At 37.4% G+C, this 18,041-nt stretch overlaps 1 protein-coding gene and 1 pseudogene across 5 annotated transcripts in view; one reads left to right on the top strand and one right to left on the bottom strand.

Moving 5' to 3' along the window:
• Window positions 1-18,041, top strand: part of RPF2 (ribosome production factor 2 homolog) — a 37,811-nt gene that overhangs the window by 3,620 nt on the left and 16,150 nt on the right. The window contains exons 2-7 of one of the 5 annotated variants that reach the window (XM_086317326.1): window positions 9-141; window positions 1,271-1,308; window positions 4,362-4,401; window positions 10,952-11,033; window positions 11,614-11,690; window positions 13,972-14,071. In XM_086317326.1, the coding sequence (XP_086173452.1) occupies window positions 9-141; window positions 1,271-1,308; window positions 4,362-4,401; window positions 10,952-11,033; window positions 11,614-11,690; window positions 13,972-14,071 (470 nt within the window). Of the gene's footprint in view, window positions 1-8; window positions 142-1,250; window positions 1,309-4,361; window positions 4,402-10,951; window positions 11,034-11,613; window positions 11,691-13,971; window positions 14,072-18,041 lie in introns of all 5 variants that reach the window. The other 4 variants (XM_086317328.1, XM_086317329.1, XM_086317327.1 and 1 more) reach the window with 4 other exon arrangements.
• LOC147365836 (heterogeneous nuclear ribonucleoprotein A1-like) lies at window positions 15,361-16,498 on the bottom strand (annotated as a pseudogene).

Below are 18,041 nucleotides of genomic sequence, written 5' to 3'. Positions count from 1 at the left end.
CGCAACAGAAAACCCAAAACAAAAAGAGCCAAGAGATTCCTTGAGAAGAGAGAACCGAAACTCAGTGAAAATATTAAAAATGCTATGTTGATTAAAGGGGGAAATGCAAATTCAACAGTAACACAAGTGCTTAGAGATGTGGTACGTATATTTATGTATATACACACTTTTTAAATGGCGTTGAAATCATTTTAGAAAGTTTTTAGCATACTAATTGGGCTGCTGAGAAATATATAGCAAACTTTGCCTTGCCTTAAGAAATGCTAACCTTAGAAAAAAGCTAAAGTTGGAGGTTGTTTACCTTGCTAAGGTACTGACTACTGGTTTTCCTTACAGCACCCTTAGTAAATTTCACCTGATTTCAATGACTGGAATTTGATTTCCTCACATTTCAAGAACATATCTAAAATGAGCTAACTGCATATTACATTCATTTATTTTTTCCAACAATACCAACTACTGTGCTGGATATTGGGGATTAATATTTATATAAGACACAATCTCTCCCTTCAGTGAGCTTAGTGAGAGAGACAGACAAGTAAAAGTTACAGCATTGTGAATGCTGTGCTGTGCTGGAGGTATGCACGGAGTAGGATGGGAGTCAGTCAGATAGTCAGTTCAGTCGCTCAGTCGTGTCAGACTCTTTGCAATCCCATGGACTGCAGCACACCAGGCTTCCTTGTCCATCACCAACTCCTGGAGCTTACTCAAACTCATGTCCATCGAGTCGGTGACGCCATCCAACCCTCTCATCCTCTGTCATGGAGTAGGATGGGAGGCTGAGTTAAAATTCCATGAAGGCTGCCACACAGGGTGGGCTTCCTAGAGATGATGGTTAAGCTTCATTTTGAAGGAGTTGAAATGAGAAGAGGAAAAGGAAGAGGAAGGGAAGGGCTTCCAAGGCTGAGGCAAAAGCTCATGCACAAAGGGAGTGTGAAGGAGCATGATACATCTGGGGAATTGCAAATAATCGGGGGGTGGTTAAAGGAGAGCAGGCTAAATGAAGCTAGAATTTAAGGAAGTGAAGGGAATCATTTAAATTGGATGGAATATTGAAAAGGCATAGACATTTTTAATTAGGAAAGTCCTGTCTAAGAATATTAAGCTTGTGTTGCAAATTATATGTGATCAAAGGGGAGCCATGCAGAAGATATCAGAATAGGATTCAGGAGCTAGGATAACCTTGCATAATGACTGTTACAGTGCTTCACTTTTATCTCTGCTTTTCACAATATGTTTTGTTTTGAAAGCTATAAATTATGTTTTACAGTATGCACTGAAGAAACCTTATGGCATTCTGTATAAAAAGTAAGTGTGATTTCTTTTACTTATTTAATTATATTGTTTCATTATAAAAGTAACAACCAATCACTTTATGGGAGACTTAGAAAAATATTTTATTTAAAAAATATTACATTTCCTTATATACATAGCTATGAGTATTTCAAAACTTGTTTCTTTCCCATCTGTGTATTCATTTGTACTGAACATTCTTACAGAGTTGTAATCATAGCATGTATGTATTACTTTGAAATAGTAATAGACTTACAGAAAAGTTGCAAAAATAGTACAGTTCCCTTATCCTTCTCCCACATCTCTTAATGTTATAACTTCTGTAACCATAGCACAGTTATCACAAGTAAGAAATGAACATGGGGACAGTAATTTATACACACTTACCTTTTAATCACAGGCTTGATTTGGTTCGTGCCAGTTTTTTCATTGATATCATTTTCCTCTTCTAGGATCCCACATTGTGTTTAGTTGTCATGTCTTCTTAGTCTCCTCCAATTTATGACAATTCCTCAACCTTTCCTCGTCTTTGATGACCTTGACACTTTTGATGAGCACTTGTCAGTTATTTTGTAAAACATCCTTCAGTTTGGATTTGTCTTATGAGTAGATTGAGATTGTGCATTTTTGGCAGTAATATCACAAAAGTGATGTGCCTTTTCAGTATATCTTACCAAGGAATACTTGATATCTTCTTACTGCTGGTGTTAAATTTGATTAAAGTGGTGTCTGCTAGATTTCCCCACTATAAAGTTTCTATTGATATTTTCCCCTTTGTAATTAACAGACGTTTAGAGGAGATACTTGCAAGTTTTCAAGTAATCCTAGTTCTCCTCAAACTTTTGCTTATTCATTTTAGCATCCATCAGTGAATCCTGTCTACAATAGTGATTACTGTGGTGGTATAGTGGTTTTCGGAGAAGGCAATGGCACCCCACTCCAGTACTCTTACCTGGAAAATCCCATGGATGGAGGAGCCTGGTAGGCTGCAGTCCATGGGATCGCTGAGGGTCGGACACGACTGAGCGACTTCACTTTCACTTTTCACTTTCATGCATTGGAGAAGGAAATGGCAACCCACTTCAGTGTTCTTGCCTGGAGGATCCCAGGGACGGCAGAGGCTGGTGGTCTGCCGTCTATGGGGTCGCACAGAGTCGGACACGACTGAAGTGACTTAGCAGTAGCATAGTGGTTTTCTATTTCCCTTCATTCCCTCTACATTATTAATTGAGATTCTGTAAGGAAAATCAGTCCCTTCTTCTTCATTTGTTTAAATTACTTATTTATGTCGGTGTGGACTATGTATTTATTATGTTCTTTGGGGTTCAGTGCTGTCATGATTTATTTTGTTGATAAATTGTTCTCCCTTTGGCCATTGGAATCTCTCTCAGGTTGGCCTGTGTGCCCTTTGAAAGTGCCCCTGTGTTTGAGCACTTCCTTTCTGGCATCACAAGATGCTCTAGGCTCATCTTGCAGTTTTCATTGCCAGAGCCGTGGAATCAATCCTGGTTCCATATATTAGAGAAAGATAACTAAGAAACAGAGATATGGGCATTAAGTATGCTCAGTTGCTACTGGAGTGTCATCAGTCCTCTAGCAGACAAGAGCTTGTACATAGGTACATTAACCTATGCATGTATGCACATCTGTATTTGTTTATATTTTATATTTATTTATATATTTAAAAAGCCCTGAGTTGATACTGATATGTCCTAAAAATTCATGAGTTCATACTACTAATTTCAATTCCACTCCAATACCAGAGACTTCATTTGAGCCTTTCTCCTTTTCTTCTTTGTAATTTCTGTCTTCTATTTACTTGTGAATTGCTTTTAGCTATTAATCATAAATGCTGCAGTAATTTTTCCTGATTTATTTGGCATCATTTTTCTAAATACTTTTTTTATTGATTATAAAAGTAATATATATTTATCTTAAATAATTGGGATAAGAGTAAATAATCACTCATAGATAAACACTGTGTATATTTTCTCCTCATGTAGTTTTGTGTCTATACATCTGTTTTTTCCTTTAAACAAAATTGAGATCATGTTGTATATATGATTTTATTTCTCTTTAAATTGGTAAAAATTATGAACTGTATTATATTTACGTGACTAAAAATTCAAAAATATACAGTGAAAATATAAATATACACACACTCTCCTTCGAACAACCAGCACCATTAGATTTTTGTGTACCTTAGCAGCATTTCTTCATGCATGTTTGAACAAACCTTTTGCATGGGAAGGTAGCTCTACACTTCTCTGTCCACTCTTGGTCCGTCTCCACTGCTGCCACCGCTGGTCCAGCCCACCGTTTTCCTTCTCTCCTGGATTACTTGATAGCTGCTTACTGACCTCTTCACCCTTGCTGTGCTACATTCCATCCTCACATAGTAGACAGAGCAGCCCTTTAAAAAGAACATTTGAATCCAGTCATATCACTCTCTTGTCTAAAATCCCCCTTTGCTTCCTGTTACTCTTTGAATAACTTACATTCCTTACCTGAACCAGCAAGGCCCTACATTTTCTGGACCGTGTCTTCATCTTTGACCTCATATCCCACCATTAACTCTTTGTTCATTAAGCTCCAGGGATGTTTGTTGCTTTCTCTTTCTTGAATAGTCTAAACTTGTTTCCATCTCAGAATCTTTTCTTTCTTGGTTCCCTCTTCCTAGAGTACTCTTAACCTCAAAACTCTTCCATGGCTAGCTCCTTATTTATTAGGTCTCAGCTCAAATAATCGTTTTCCATTCTTCATACTAACATGGTGCCCTGTTTTACTTTTGTCACAACAGTTAGAACTTTTTGAAATTGTTTACTTTTCCTCTAGAATGTACCATGAAAGCAGGGATCTTATTTGACATGGTATTATGGTATCCCTAGCTCCTAGAACAGTGCCTGGCACTAAATAAATATTTGAATGAATACATATCTTCCAGCTTCTTTTTTTGATCATTTGAATATATAATTATCTTTATTTAATATTATTACCTTATTGTTTATTACCTTATTGTTATGGGTGAATTGCTTATTAAAATTACAGTCACTTTTTTTTAACATTAGGAAAAATATTACAAGGCCATTTGAGGATCAGACATCATTGGTAAGTATAAGAATCTCTGATTTAAGAGGGCATACAAGTGATTATTCAGCCTAATTCATTTAATTTAATAGTAGTCCTAACTTATGACTTTGAATTAGAAATCATCCTGCGTTACAAAATTTTGATGCAGTGTACAGGGGGAATAAGACTTTTATTTCCAAAAATATTACTATAGATCTTATGCTTCACTATGGATAGTATGTATTCATTGCCTGCATGTATATTGATAGAATTTTAAAGAGTTAATTATACTTTAAGTGTATAATTAATGAATTGTCCAAAGGAAGTTTGTTATGGATGTTTTTATAATGCAAATTCGATTTAAAAAATTTTTACTTTTCTTTTTTCAAATATTTTTAAAACAGGGAACACTACCTGATTTATTGCTAAACATGAGAACATGATTATGTTCTCTTGACAGGAATACTATCGCTTGTCTTATTTGTTTGTTTGCTGCATGGCTTGTGGAATCCTAGTTTCCCTGACCAGGGGCTGAACCCACTGTGCCCTCTCTGGTTTGGAAGTTCAGAGTCTTAACCCCTGAACTGCCAAGGAAGTCCCATCATTTGTTCTTTTAGTTAGTGAATTTAATAGGAAAAGTTTTTGAATAGAATCTCAATGATTACTTAAAAAACTGAAATTGAGCATCTTATCCTAACGTGGCATCTAACTGCAGTGAAAATTATAATATATTAAGAAAAATATTGCCAAAATAAATGTTGTTTTTTAATTAAGTTTCTTTTATCACAGTCTTGAATTTTTCACAGTCATTTGTTGAAGAGATCGTGGAAGTAATAAAAAGTCTAGCCCAGAATCCTATCTCTTCCATACATGACTTATCCAGGGCTGGTTTTATTTTGTAATACCATGGTGCTTTTAGTTGAGTGACCACTGTGTAGAAATATTATGTTGTAGAATCTGTAGCATTTTGTATTTTTTTTTCAATCTAATGTTGATAAGACATTTTTTCTTACACTTGAAATTATGGCTTTTACCCTCTTTGATCGTCTGCTTCCAGAAACAGGAGATATTTCATTGGCTGTAATAAATTTCATACTGCTAGAGCTCCAAATGGTTGTGGAAACAGTGGTCATGTTAGAAATTTGGTTGATTTCCTCCTGACTGCCCATCCCCCAGTAGCACACTTCTTATACTGCAGTCTTGGAAGTGTGCCCAGGTGCTGGGGAATATACTTCCTGTGGGCTGAATCCCTGTTTCTGTGAGGCTCACGAGCTAAGATGGTTTTTACATTTTTAAAGCTTTTTTTTTTTTAAAGTATATAAAAAGTCTAAAACATTGGGGTACACATGTTTCTTTCAATTCTGGTATACCCCAGTATTCATCGCAGCACTGTTTATAATAGCCAGGACACGGAAGCAACCTAGATGTCCATCAGCCAATGAATGGATAAGAAAGCTGTGGTACATATACACAATGGAGTATTACTCAGCCATTAAAAAGAATACATTTGAATCAGTTCTAATGAGGTGGGTGAAACTGGAGCCTATTATACAGAGTGAAGTAAGCCAGAAAGAAAAACACCAATACAGTATACTAATGCATATATATGGAATTTAGGAAGATGATAATGATAACCCTATATGAGAGACAGCAAAAGAGACACAGATGTATAGAACAGTCTTTCGGACTCTGTGGGAGAGGGAGAGGGTGGGATGATTTGGGAGAATGGCATTGAAACATGTATAATATCATTTAAAAAAAAAGTCTAAAACATTTATTATCTGGCCTTTTGGAGATAATTTGACTTCTCTTGCTCTAGAATTTTAATAAAAAGTTGAGTTTATGGAGAAGATGACAGATAAGTACTATATATAGGCTTCCCTGGTAGCTCAGACAGTAAAGAATCTGCCTGCAATGTGGGAGACCTGGGTTGGGAAGATGCCCTGGAGGAGGGCACGGCAACCTGGAGAATCCCAATGAACAGAGGAGCCTGAGGGGCTACAGTCCATGGGATCTCAAAGAATCGGACACAACTGACTGACTTAGCACACACACCACATATATACATATATGTGAAAGATAGTTTATGGAAACCTTTGGGATGTTAACATGAGAATGTAAAAACAAAAATCTTTTTTTTTTTTTTGAACAAGCGTATTTTGAACACCTGTTTGGTGCCAGACCCAGTGTAAATTGCTTTCACATATAACATCTCATGTGGTTCTTGCAGATTTTTGCAGGAGGTGTTACTGCCTTTGATTTACATGATAAAACTGATTCTCAGAAAGGTTGACCAATCCCATAGTAAATGGCAAAGCCAGAATGCTTAGACTTTCTGACTCTGTCCTCTACACAGGGAGTAGAAAGACAAGTAGGTAGTTGTTTGTCCCATTTACTTCTTTCAACCCTGGAATGAATGATAACCAAACTAGGGGCCCATACCTCAGGTCTTGGACTCAATAAAGAAGTTGAGGATTATTGTTGGTTCACATGTTCTTTAATTATTTGCCATTAATTTAGGAAGCTTGGACTTCCGTGATGATCTGGTGGCTAAGAATCTACCTTCAGATGCAGGGGATGTGGGTTCCATTCCTGGTCAGAGAACTAAGGTCCCATGTGCTGTGGGGCAACTAAGTCCAAGTGCCGCAACAAGGACCTGATGAAGCCAAAAATAAATGAATAAATAAATTTAGGAAACGTTTCCAACTGTGCTGGAACTAAACTGGAACACATTCAATCTAATTTTTGTGCTGAGATTGGGAATCTCTGTAAACTGAATCAAAGTATCAATATGTGGGATGTAAAGTATAGGTAATAATGTAGAAGAAACTGTCTAGGATACCCCATAACTATATTTCCACCTCTCTCGAATCTGTAATGGAAGTCAATACTTTTGAGAGCCAAATGGCAGAAAATCTCTCACTGGTAGGAACATCATAGAACTGTCAGTTAGTCCTTGCTTGGTACACAAAGTGGAACTAGTCACAGCTGGGATGGTGTGGAGAAACTAGGGCAAGATTCCTGCATGGATGAAGTTTGCAGTGAAAAGTAGTTAAATGTCTTGTAAACACATGAGTACATTCATAAATATCCAAAAACACCATATTGATTAATTCACATAAGTCTGTAGTATATTCATGTGTGTCCTGTAATGGAATACTTCATGTGGTATTCCAAAATAACCACATAACTGAAAATAAATGGCCTTTTAAAATTTATTAACCTAGTAGTTTTCATTTCGGAGAAGGCAATGGCACCCCACTCCAGTACTCTTGCCTGGAAAATCCCATGGATGGAGGAGCCTGGTTGGCTGCAGTCCATGGGGTCGCTAAGAGTCGGACATGACTTCACTTTCACTTTTCACTTTCATGCACTGGAGAAGGAAAAGGCAACCCACTCCAGTACTCTTGCCTGGAAAACACCATGGATGGAGGAGCCTGGTAGACTGCAGTCCATGGGGTCACGAAGAGTCGGACACTTAACTGAGCGACTTCACTTTCACTTTTCACTTTCATGCATTGGAGAAGGAAATGGCAACCCACTTCAGTGTTCTTGCCTGGAGAATCCCAGGGACGGGGGAGTCTGGTGGGCTGCCGTTTATGGGGTTGCACAGAGTCAGACACGACTGAAGCGACTCAGCAGCAGCAGCAGTTTTCATTTTGGTCTTAAACTTAACATCTTTTCCCTAAGTACCTCAAATAAAAAAAAAAAATTAAGTAAAAAGCTGCAAATAAAGACCTTTTCTTTTGTTTATTCCTATCTAGTTTATTATGTCTTCTTTAATTTCCACTGAAAAGACTCACGGACATTTTGTTTTTAGTTTAGAGGTACAATTCTTTTTTTCTTTTTAATTGAAGTGTAGTTGATTTACAATGTTGAGTTAATTTCTGGTATACCTCAAAGTGATTCACTTATACATATATATGTTCTTCATATTCTTTTCCATTATGGTTTGTTACAGGATATCAAATATAGTTCCCTGTGCCATATAGTAGATCTTTGTTGTTTATGTATGGTAGTTTGAATCTGCTAATCCAAACTCCTAAATTATCCTTTCCCCACCCTCTTTCCCATTTGGTTAATGGTAAGTTTGTTTTCTGTGTGTGAGTCTGTTTTGTAAATAAGTTCATTTGTGTCATATTTTAGGCTATACATACAAGTTATATGCTGTTGTCTCTGTCTTCAGTTATTATGATCACCTCTAGGTTAATCAGTATTGCTGCAAATGACATTTCATTCTTTATTGCTGAGTAGTATTGCACTGTGTGTGTGTAGGTGTGTGTGTGTGTGTGTGCGCGCATGCCACATCTTTATCCATTCATCTGTCAATGGACATTTAGGTTGCTCCCATGTCTTGGTTGTTGTAAATAGTGCTGCTATGAATTTTGGGGTGTATGTATCTTTTCATATTAGAGTTTTCTCCAGATATGTGCCCAGCAGTGGGATTGCTGGATTATATGGTAGCTCAGTTTTTAGTTATTGCTGGTGGTTTTTTTAAAATTAATTTATTGTTGACTGTGCTAGGTCTTTGTTGCTGCGCAAGCTTTTCTCTAATTGTGGTGAGCAGGGGCTACTCTAGTTGCAGTGCTTGGGCTTCTGTTTGCAGTGGCTTCTCTTGTGGAGCACAGACTTCAGGCATGTGGGCTCAGTAGTTGCAGTTCCCAGGCTCTAGAGCACAGGCTCAATAGTTGTGGTGTACGGGCTTAGTTGCTCCGTGGTATGTGGGATCTTCCTAGACCAGGGATTGAACTCTGTCTCCTACATTGGCAGGTGGATTCCTTACCACTGAGCTACCACCAAGGAAGCCTTTGGTTTTAGTTTTTGAAGGAGTCTTCATGCTATTTTGCATAGTAGCTGCACCCAACTTACATTCCTAATGGTGTACACTCTCTCCAGCATTTGTTATTCATAGACTTTTTATTTTTGCAGGTCACATCATGTGCCATGTGGAATCTTAGTGCCCCAGCCAGGGATGGAACCCATGGCTGGAACCCATGCAATGGAACCCATTGCAGTGGAGGCACAGTCTAAACCACCAGACTACCAGGCAGGTCCCCTGGACTTTTTTATAATAGTCATTTTGCCCGGTGGCTCAGTTGGTAAAGAATCCGCCTATAATGCAGGAGACTAAAGTTCAATCCCTGGGTTGGGAAGATCCCCTGGAGAAGGAAATGGCAACCCACTCCAGGATTCATGCCTGGAGAATTCCATGGATAGAGGAGCCTGGTGGGCTACAGTCCATGGGGTTGCAAGAGTCTGACATGACTTGCGACTAAACCACCACCAACACCGCCACCATTCTGACTTACGTGAGGTGGTACCTTACTGTAGTTTTGATTTGCATTTCTTTAATAATTAGCTATGTTGAGCATCTTTTCATGTGCTTATTGGCCATCTGTATGTCTTCTTTGGAGAAATGAATATTTAGGTCTTCTGTCCATTGTTTGGGTTTTTTGTTGTTGTTGTTATTGAGTAGTATGAACTGTTTGTATATTTTGGAAATTAAGCCCTTATTGGCCTCATTGTTTGCAGATATTTTCTCCCATTCTATAGGTTGTCTTTTTTCATTTTGTTTATGGTTTCCTTTGTTGTGCAGAAGCTTGTAAGTTTGATTAGATCTTATTTATTTTTGCTTTTATTTGAGTCTTTAAGCCATTTTGAGTTTATTTTTATGTGTGATGTGAGGTGTGTTCTAACTTCATTGATTTACATCAGCTGTCTGGCTTTCCCAGCACCACTTGCTAAAGAGACTGTCTTGTCTCCCTTGTATATTTTTGCCTCCTTTGTTGAAGATTATTGACTGTGGGTGTGTGGCTTTATTTCTGGGCTCTGTCTTCTGTTCCATTGATGCATAGTCTGCTTTTGTGCCAATACCATGCTGTTTTGATTACTGTAGCTTTGTAGTATTGTCTGGAATGTGGGAGGGTTATGCCTCCTGCTTTATTTATTCTTTTTCTTCAGGATTGCTTTGGCAGTTTTAGATCTTTAGTTCCATATAGGGACCTAAATTTTATAAATAGGTCCTATATAAATTTTAGGATTATTTGTTTTGGTTCTGTGAAAAATATCGTGGATAATTTGATAGGGATCACATTAAATCTGTAGATTGCTTTGGATAGTATGGCCATTTTAACAATATTAATTCCTCAATCCAGAGTGTGGGATGTCTTTTCATTTCTTTAAATCATCTTCAGTTTCCCTTGTCACTGTCTTAATGGTTCTCAGCATTTAAGTCTTTCACTTGCTTGGGCAGGTTTGTTCCTAAGTTGTTTTTTTTTTTTGGATGCGATAAAAAAGGGATTATTTTTTTTTTTCTTTTACTTTCCCTTTCTGGTATTTCCTTGTTAGTAAAAAGAAATGCAGCATGTTTCTGTATGTTAATCTTGTATCCTGCTACTTTGCTGAATTCATCGATCAATTCTAATAGTTTTTATGTGGACTCTAGGATTCTCTGTATTTAGTATCATGTCTTCTGCATATAATGACAGTTTTACCCTTCCAGTTTGAGTACCTTTTATTTCAGAGAAGTGCAGTTCTTAAAGTTCTTATATTTATGCATTGATTTAATGGAATTTCTTTGGTTTTACAGGAATTTTTTTCAAAGAAGTCAGATTGTTCTTTATTCATGTTTGGCTCCCATAATAAGAAGCGGCCAAATAATCTAGTAATAGGTAAATGTCATTTACTTTTTAAAACTTTTATAGAGTCAGTTCTGTGGCTCAGAATGATGGTATTCAGGAGTAACCAGTAAACACTAAGCTAGTTTTTTATTTATCTACCAGTCTGCAGGTAAAGGATGGGCATGTTAATATCACATTCGATCAAGTTGTAGAGGTTTTTTGCTATAAAACATATATCCTAAAATCAATATTAGAGTTAGAAAAAAAAGTATCATACTTATTCACATAAAGTGACCCTTTCCTAATAAATACCTGTGTAATAAACATATTTGAAAATAAACCCTTGCTCTGCATTGAGACTTGGATTGGCACAGTCAGTGACTCAATGGCAAGCTCATTACCCTCCATGGACTTTTATTTGCTCTTCTGTAAAATAAGGAAGTTTGGCTAAGTGATCTTTTAAGATCCTTTACAGGACCAAGGTTGTAACAGTTCATTCTAGGTGGAGTTGAAAATTTAAGAAAGAAGGAACATGTCTGGGAGATTAAAGGACAAAAAAAAGAGGCAGATAAGTAGGTGAATATAAGGCAGCTCTTTTGGAAAAATAAAAGAGAATGTGTTTTTTTTCTAGGTCGTATGTATGACTACCATGTGCTGGATATGATTGAATTAGGTATTGAGAAATTTGTCTCCCTTAAAGATATTAAGGTAAGATAATTGATTTTTTTAAAATAAGCATTTTATGTTGCTCTTGGGAAATAGTGACATCTTGTGGTGAAGAGTAAGAATACAGTTTTGTAGCTTAAATGAGAAAGAACTTGGTTTTTATGCTGCTGCTGCTGCTGCTAAGTCGCTTCAGTCGTGTCCGACTGTGCGGCCCCATAGCTGGCAGCCCACCAGGCTCCCCCGTCCCTGGGATCCTCCAGGCAAGAACACTGGAGTGGGTTGCCGTTTCTTTCTCCAATGCATGAAAGTGAAAAGGGAAAGGGAAGTCGCTGTGTAGCTTCTAAACTGGACCACAAAATCATTACTGTTTGGCAGGCTTGTTCTTAACAAGAACCGTTTAAATTGAGTACTAAATTTTCACTCATGGAACATATCCGTAACTATAAAATTCATTAACTGATGAGAATGTGCTTACATTGGCAATCCTTACATAGGCCATTAACCAGTCCCCTTCACTATGACCTGTTATTTGGTTATTATACAAGCTTATATTTCTAGTTTGTTTTGAAGTTGCATGGCTTGTTGCACTTTCTCTCCAGATTTATTTCCTCTTTATTTCTACCTCCTCATTTTAAAGACATCTTTACCAGGCATTTTTTTTCTGACTCGCCCACTTTTACTGCCAAGCTTCATGCTTTTGTTAACACTTAAGCAACAAGTGATTAGACACTACCAGGAAATAGAGTGATTATTCTAGAAACTTGTTTTCTAAGATGATCAAAATTGTAGGGATGGTTATTCTGCATAGAATAAGTCTAAGGAATGAGATGATTTAAAATTTAAGGTTAGTTAGGGCTTCCCCGGTGGCTCAGAAGTTAAAGTGTCTGCCTGCAATGCGGGAGACCTGGGTTCGATCCCTGGGTTGGGAAGATCCCTTGGAGAAGGAAATGGCAACCCACTCCAGTATTCTTGCCTGGAGAATCCCATGGACCGAGAAACCTGGTGGGCTACAGTCCACAGGGTTGCAAAGAGTCAGACATGACAGAGCGACTTAACTTTGACTAACTTTTCAGACACAGATGGACATGGAAGAGTCAGTGGGCCTGGAAGGTCTATTCAGGCCCTCAATCAGACTTAGCCCATCTCCTAAGTAGACAGTTCAGGTTCAGGTTGAAAGCAGAGAATGTCAACAAGAGTGGCCATAGTGAACTTGGAAGCAACAAATGACCTCTGGTCCAATGGCAGAGGACGTTTGTTTGTTTGTTTGTTGTCTTATCACCTCCTCATCCCCCAATTTGGAAAATCCTTGATTAGTGTCAGAGTAGAGATATTAGGATCAATGGAAAGCTCAGACCAACAATCATTTTTCTTCCCTAAATTAATCCTTTAGTTAAAGAATTTTTTTTCTTTGGTTTTTGTTTTTTTTTCACTTTGGTAAAACAAAAATTCACAATTCCTTTTGGTATTGAAAATCTCGAATTAGAGAGATCCCTGGAGGTCCAATTAGGACTCTGAGCTTTCACTGCCAAGGGCCCTGGGTTCAATGCCAGGTTTAGGAACTAAGATCCCACAAACCATGCAGTGCAACCAAAAAAAAAAAAAAAAAAGAAAAGAAAAAGAAAAGCCAGAACTAGACAAAACACTTTATAGTAAGAGCTTTGATTCTGTTGAGTGAGGACTGCCCATATTTTCTGTAGCTTGTATAACATATTGCTTCCCATATGAATGTTGAGCTGGTAGTTTATTTAGTTTTCATTTTAAAATACAACAAATGACATTTTAAAATACTACAAATGACACAGTAGGAAAAGCATATTGTTACAAATAATTCAAAGAAATTAAATTTATTTCAGCTCTGAAATGTTGGCTGTTAGAGGGATGTGTTTGTTTTCCAGCTTAGCTTTTTATTTTATTCTTTGCATAGAAAGTAGCTTACCTCATTCTTTAATCACTTACTAATTTGATACTAAGAAAGTAGAATGAAAAAAATATTTTTTAGTATTAAAAAAATGTGTAAATGAAAAAATCCCCACTCTAGTTTTAAGTCTAAAATCAGTATTCATAGGGACTTCCTGGCATTCTGGTAGTTAAGACCGTGCTTCCAGTGCAGGGGTCACAGGTTCAATTCTTGGTTGGGGAACTAAGATCCCACATGCCTTGCAGTGGGGCCAAGAACAGTAAGTAAAATCAGTATTCATAGATACAGTTTTAGGACAGTTAAGAAAATATGAAAATGGGTTGCTATCAATATTGACTACTTGAAAATCAGCATATAAACAGTTTAGACTTGATAATTATATAATTACATTTTTTTATTTCCTAGAATAGTAAATGTCCTGAGGGAACAAAACCCATGTTAATATTTGCAGGTGATGATTTTGATGTAACAGAAGACTACAGAAGACTAAAAAGTCTTCTTATTGGTAAGTATTTTAATTCTTACTTGCAGGTTAGCTCAAATAGGCATTCTAAGACTTTTCATTGGTGGTGGCAGTTGCAGCTTCACTCTGGATAAACAGCTTTTTTCTTTTGATCTCTCTTTTTCCTTTTCATTATTTTGTTTATTCCCCATTAGACAGAAAGAGTTAAAGGGATATTATACTCTATAGATCATTATTTCTTTCTGATAGTGTGGTAACTTTGGTACCAACCTATTTATATGGCATTTTGCACTTTACTACATTCTTGCACCCATCTCCTATCATTATTGGCATTATTAAATTTACAGAATTGAAAAGTTCTATTTTAAAGATTATTATACATCATCTACTCCCAATTCAAAAACCTCTGTTAGTTTCTCTTAGTCTGATACACAAGGTATTTCACACTATAATCCCATATAATTTGCTTTCTTGACCTCCACCAATTTCCTTCCTCCCTTTTCCATTTAAAAACAAAAACAAAAAACCTCCTAAGGTTGTTTTATAGGTGACTGATTCTTAGTGAACAATACTCATTCCTAATGTTTTATCTAATGACAACATCCCTTTCTATGTGTTCACAGGTCACTTTCTTAAATTCCAGTATACAGTGTAGTTATTGCCTGAGATTGCTGTTAGATTTACCAATTTTAAACCACTTTTTCTCTTCTTTGTTGAAAAGCTAGCATTATTGTTCTCTATGATTTCTTTTTTTTTTTCAAGAAGGTATTAAGTCTTTTATTGATTACACATGATAATGGATAATACACAAGCTTCATTCCCATCTATAACTTTATCTGGTACCATAATTCAATTTAGATATATTGCATAGGATGTGCCAACAATGATTAATAACCAAAAAAATAAGACAAACTCCATGACTTTGCATGGGTGACCCTTTTAATGGTGAACTGCAGGTCACAACACAGTAACTGTCAGTTCAACTACACCAAGGTTCTGAAGACAACAGCTTCTCCACCAAGCAGGTTGTAAATAAATTTCAAATGGAACCTGGCATCACCCTGAAGGAATTCTAACTTCACACTGTTGGGGTACTTTACCAAAATGGTTTCAGAGTAGACTAACTTTACACAGCACATTAAAAAAAAAAAAAAGACATTTATTCAGCGTCATGATCAGACTGTTACATTTAGCAATCAACAGCATGGGTACAAAAAAAAAAATCTACATTAAAACCCTTTGTTGGAATGCTTTACACTTTCCAAAGAACAGAAACTAAAATAACCTGTTATACAATTAGTCACAAGTACAGTCCTTGAGTTTTTTGCCCATACACATGAGTATTGTCTAAAACATGTCTTCTTTGTAGCAGCTAGGCCCTGCCACCACTGTGCTTGGCTGAATTCACGAATCTGTTGTAACCTGTAGCTTCCCTGTCACTTTTCTGGCTCTCCTCTCCTGCTAAGCTTTGTTTCCTGGCAGTAATTAAAACCTTCCGCCACTGCCATAGCTACTGCTGCTGCTGGAGCCACCATAGCCACCTTGGTTTCGTGGTTTGGCCAAGTATTGGCCTCCACCACCATAGGTGGAGAGAGCTTCTGTCTTCAAAGTTTCCTCCTTTCATGGGTCCAAAATTTGAAGATTGATTGTTGTAATTGCCAAAATCATTGTAGCTTCCGCCACCTCCAAAATTACTTCCATCATTACCAGATCCATTATATCCATCCCCTCTGCTACCATATCCGCCACCACCACGGCTGCCACCAAGGCTACCTCGACCACTGAAGTTTCCTCCATGACCAAAGTTGTCATTCCCACCAAAACCACCTCCACGACCGCCACCAAAGTTTCCAGAACCACTTCGACCTCTCTGGCTGAATGAAGCACTAGCCATCTCTTGGTTAGACAGTGCTTTTCTCACTTCACAGTTGTGGCCATTCACAGTGTGGTATTTCTGAATGACAATCTTGTCTGCAGAGTCAAGGTCATCAAAGAGTACGAAAGCAAAGCCTCTCTTTTTGCCACTGCCTTGGTCAGTCATGATTTCAATCACTTCAATTTTCCCATACTGTTCAAAATAATCTCTCAGGTGATGTTCTTCAGTGTCTTCTTTAATGCCACCAACAAAAATCTTTTTCACAGTTAAGTGGGCACCAGGTCTGTGAGAATCTTCTCTTGAGATGGCCCTCTTTGGTTCCACAACTCTTCGTCCACCTTGTGTGGCCTTGCATTCATGGCCGCATCCACCTCCTCCACTGTGGTGTATGTGTCAAACCCGAAGCCTCTGGAGCGCTCGGTGTTTGGATCCCTCATTACCACACAGTCTGTGAGCGTTCCCCATTGCTCAAAATGGCTCCTCAGACTCTCGGTTGTTTCAAAGCTCAATCCTCCGTTGAAGAGCTTCCGCAGCTGTTCGGGTTCTTTGGGAGACTCTGATTTAGACATGATGGCAGTGGAGGCGGGGAAGACTTCAACAAAAGCTCTCTATGATTTCTTAAAGGTTACTAATACTTAATACTCTGTGATCACATCTCCACAGCTGTATTCTAACTCTGAAAAGTAATTTAGTTTATTCCTAGAGATACTCTTTTGATACTCATTGGAATTTTTTTAAGTTTAAATAATGTGTTCAATTTGAGCTTTTCTTATATCATTCTTACAAACTATGCCTTAACTTTTTTGGTTGCCCTTCTTTTGGGTTTTTACATTAATTTGCCCTAGATCACTTTGAAAAGTTGCTTGGATATATTTTATAAATAAATTAAATATATGCTCTTTACAAGTCTGAGCCAACTGAAGAAGGTTTGTGGGCGGACACATTGCTTTCATGTTACTTTATTCGGGAATACAATTTTCAGGACTTCTCATTTCTCTTATTAATAATGGCTATTTTTGAAAAACTAAGTATTTCTATTACCTCCTTAATCCTTACTAAAGCTCTTGAGTTTGGTAATATTTCAATATACAGGTGGGAAGATGGAGGCTCAGAGAGGTTAAGTGTTATTAAGTAGGTGAGACACAATCAAAACCCAAAGCTTGTGCTTTCTGCTTCTGCTCTTCATACTGCCCATGGTAAATAATTCCTTTGCAGAGTCTTTACTTTAGGTTCTTACCTCTATTTTCCATGGATTTAAAAAAAAACCATACATGGAAGACAAGGACCAATATTTCTTTGAATATTACATATTTGGGAACATCAAGGGACTTTTTTTTTTAGCCAAGATTTCTAGTACTTCTATTGCATTCACCCAGATTTCCAGCTTTTCTCTCCTTGTTCTTATGTTTAATTACTATTAATGAGGGAAGTACTTATAATTTGTTAGAAACAGAGGTTTGTTGCTTTTGTTTAAATGGTTATCTTCTTATTTTGTGCTTCCACTAGATGGCAGGAATAACCAAATAATGCAGTGATGAGCAGTAGGGAGTAAAAACCACAAAGGCATAGGGAAAGAAGAAATACAGGTAGAGGGATGGTAAGATTGTCCGGCACTTAGAGTTGAGTTTTTAATATAAATAAGAAATAAGAAAGTTGCAGATTTGCAACCTGGTTAGTGTTGTGTGTTCAAATGTAGAGCAGTAGGTAAAGAGAATTTATCAGGGGCTTTTCTCCTGTTAGGAAGTTGTGTTTTTGTTTGTAATTGGCCAGAAAGAAAAGTTAACTTCAGTATTTTCATGCCAGGTATCTATTTTGCTCATTCTGAATTTTGCTTCTCTTTTGCTTCCTTAAATATTTTATTAGTGTGAGTGAGTGAAAGTTGCTCAGTCGTGTTTGACTCTTTGTGACCCCATGGACTATCCAGTCCATGGAATTCTCCAGGCCAGAATATTGAAGTGGGGAGCCTTTCCCTTCTCCAGGGGACCTTCCCAACCCAGGGATCAAACCCAGGTCTCCCACATTGTAGGCGGATTCTTTACCAGCTGAGCCACAAGGGAAGCCCTAAATATTATATAGATTTGTAGTTAATCTTAGTGGGTCCTGCTTTTCTATTCAGTCCATCCTGTTTTTTTTTTT

The sequence above is a fragment of the Bos grunniens genome, chromosome 9 (assembly GCF_055505025.1).
Source record: "Bos grunniens cultivar Pamir isolate PY7600 chromosome 9, Bosgru_T2T1.0, whole genome shotgun sequence".
NCBI classification, from domain to species: domain Eukaryota; kingdom Metazoa; phylum Chordata; class Mammalia; order Artiodactyla; family Bovidae; genus Bos; species Bos grunniens.
Note: the sequence above shows the minus strand (reverse complement) of the source record. Positions and strands in the feature narration are given on the sequence as shown.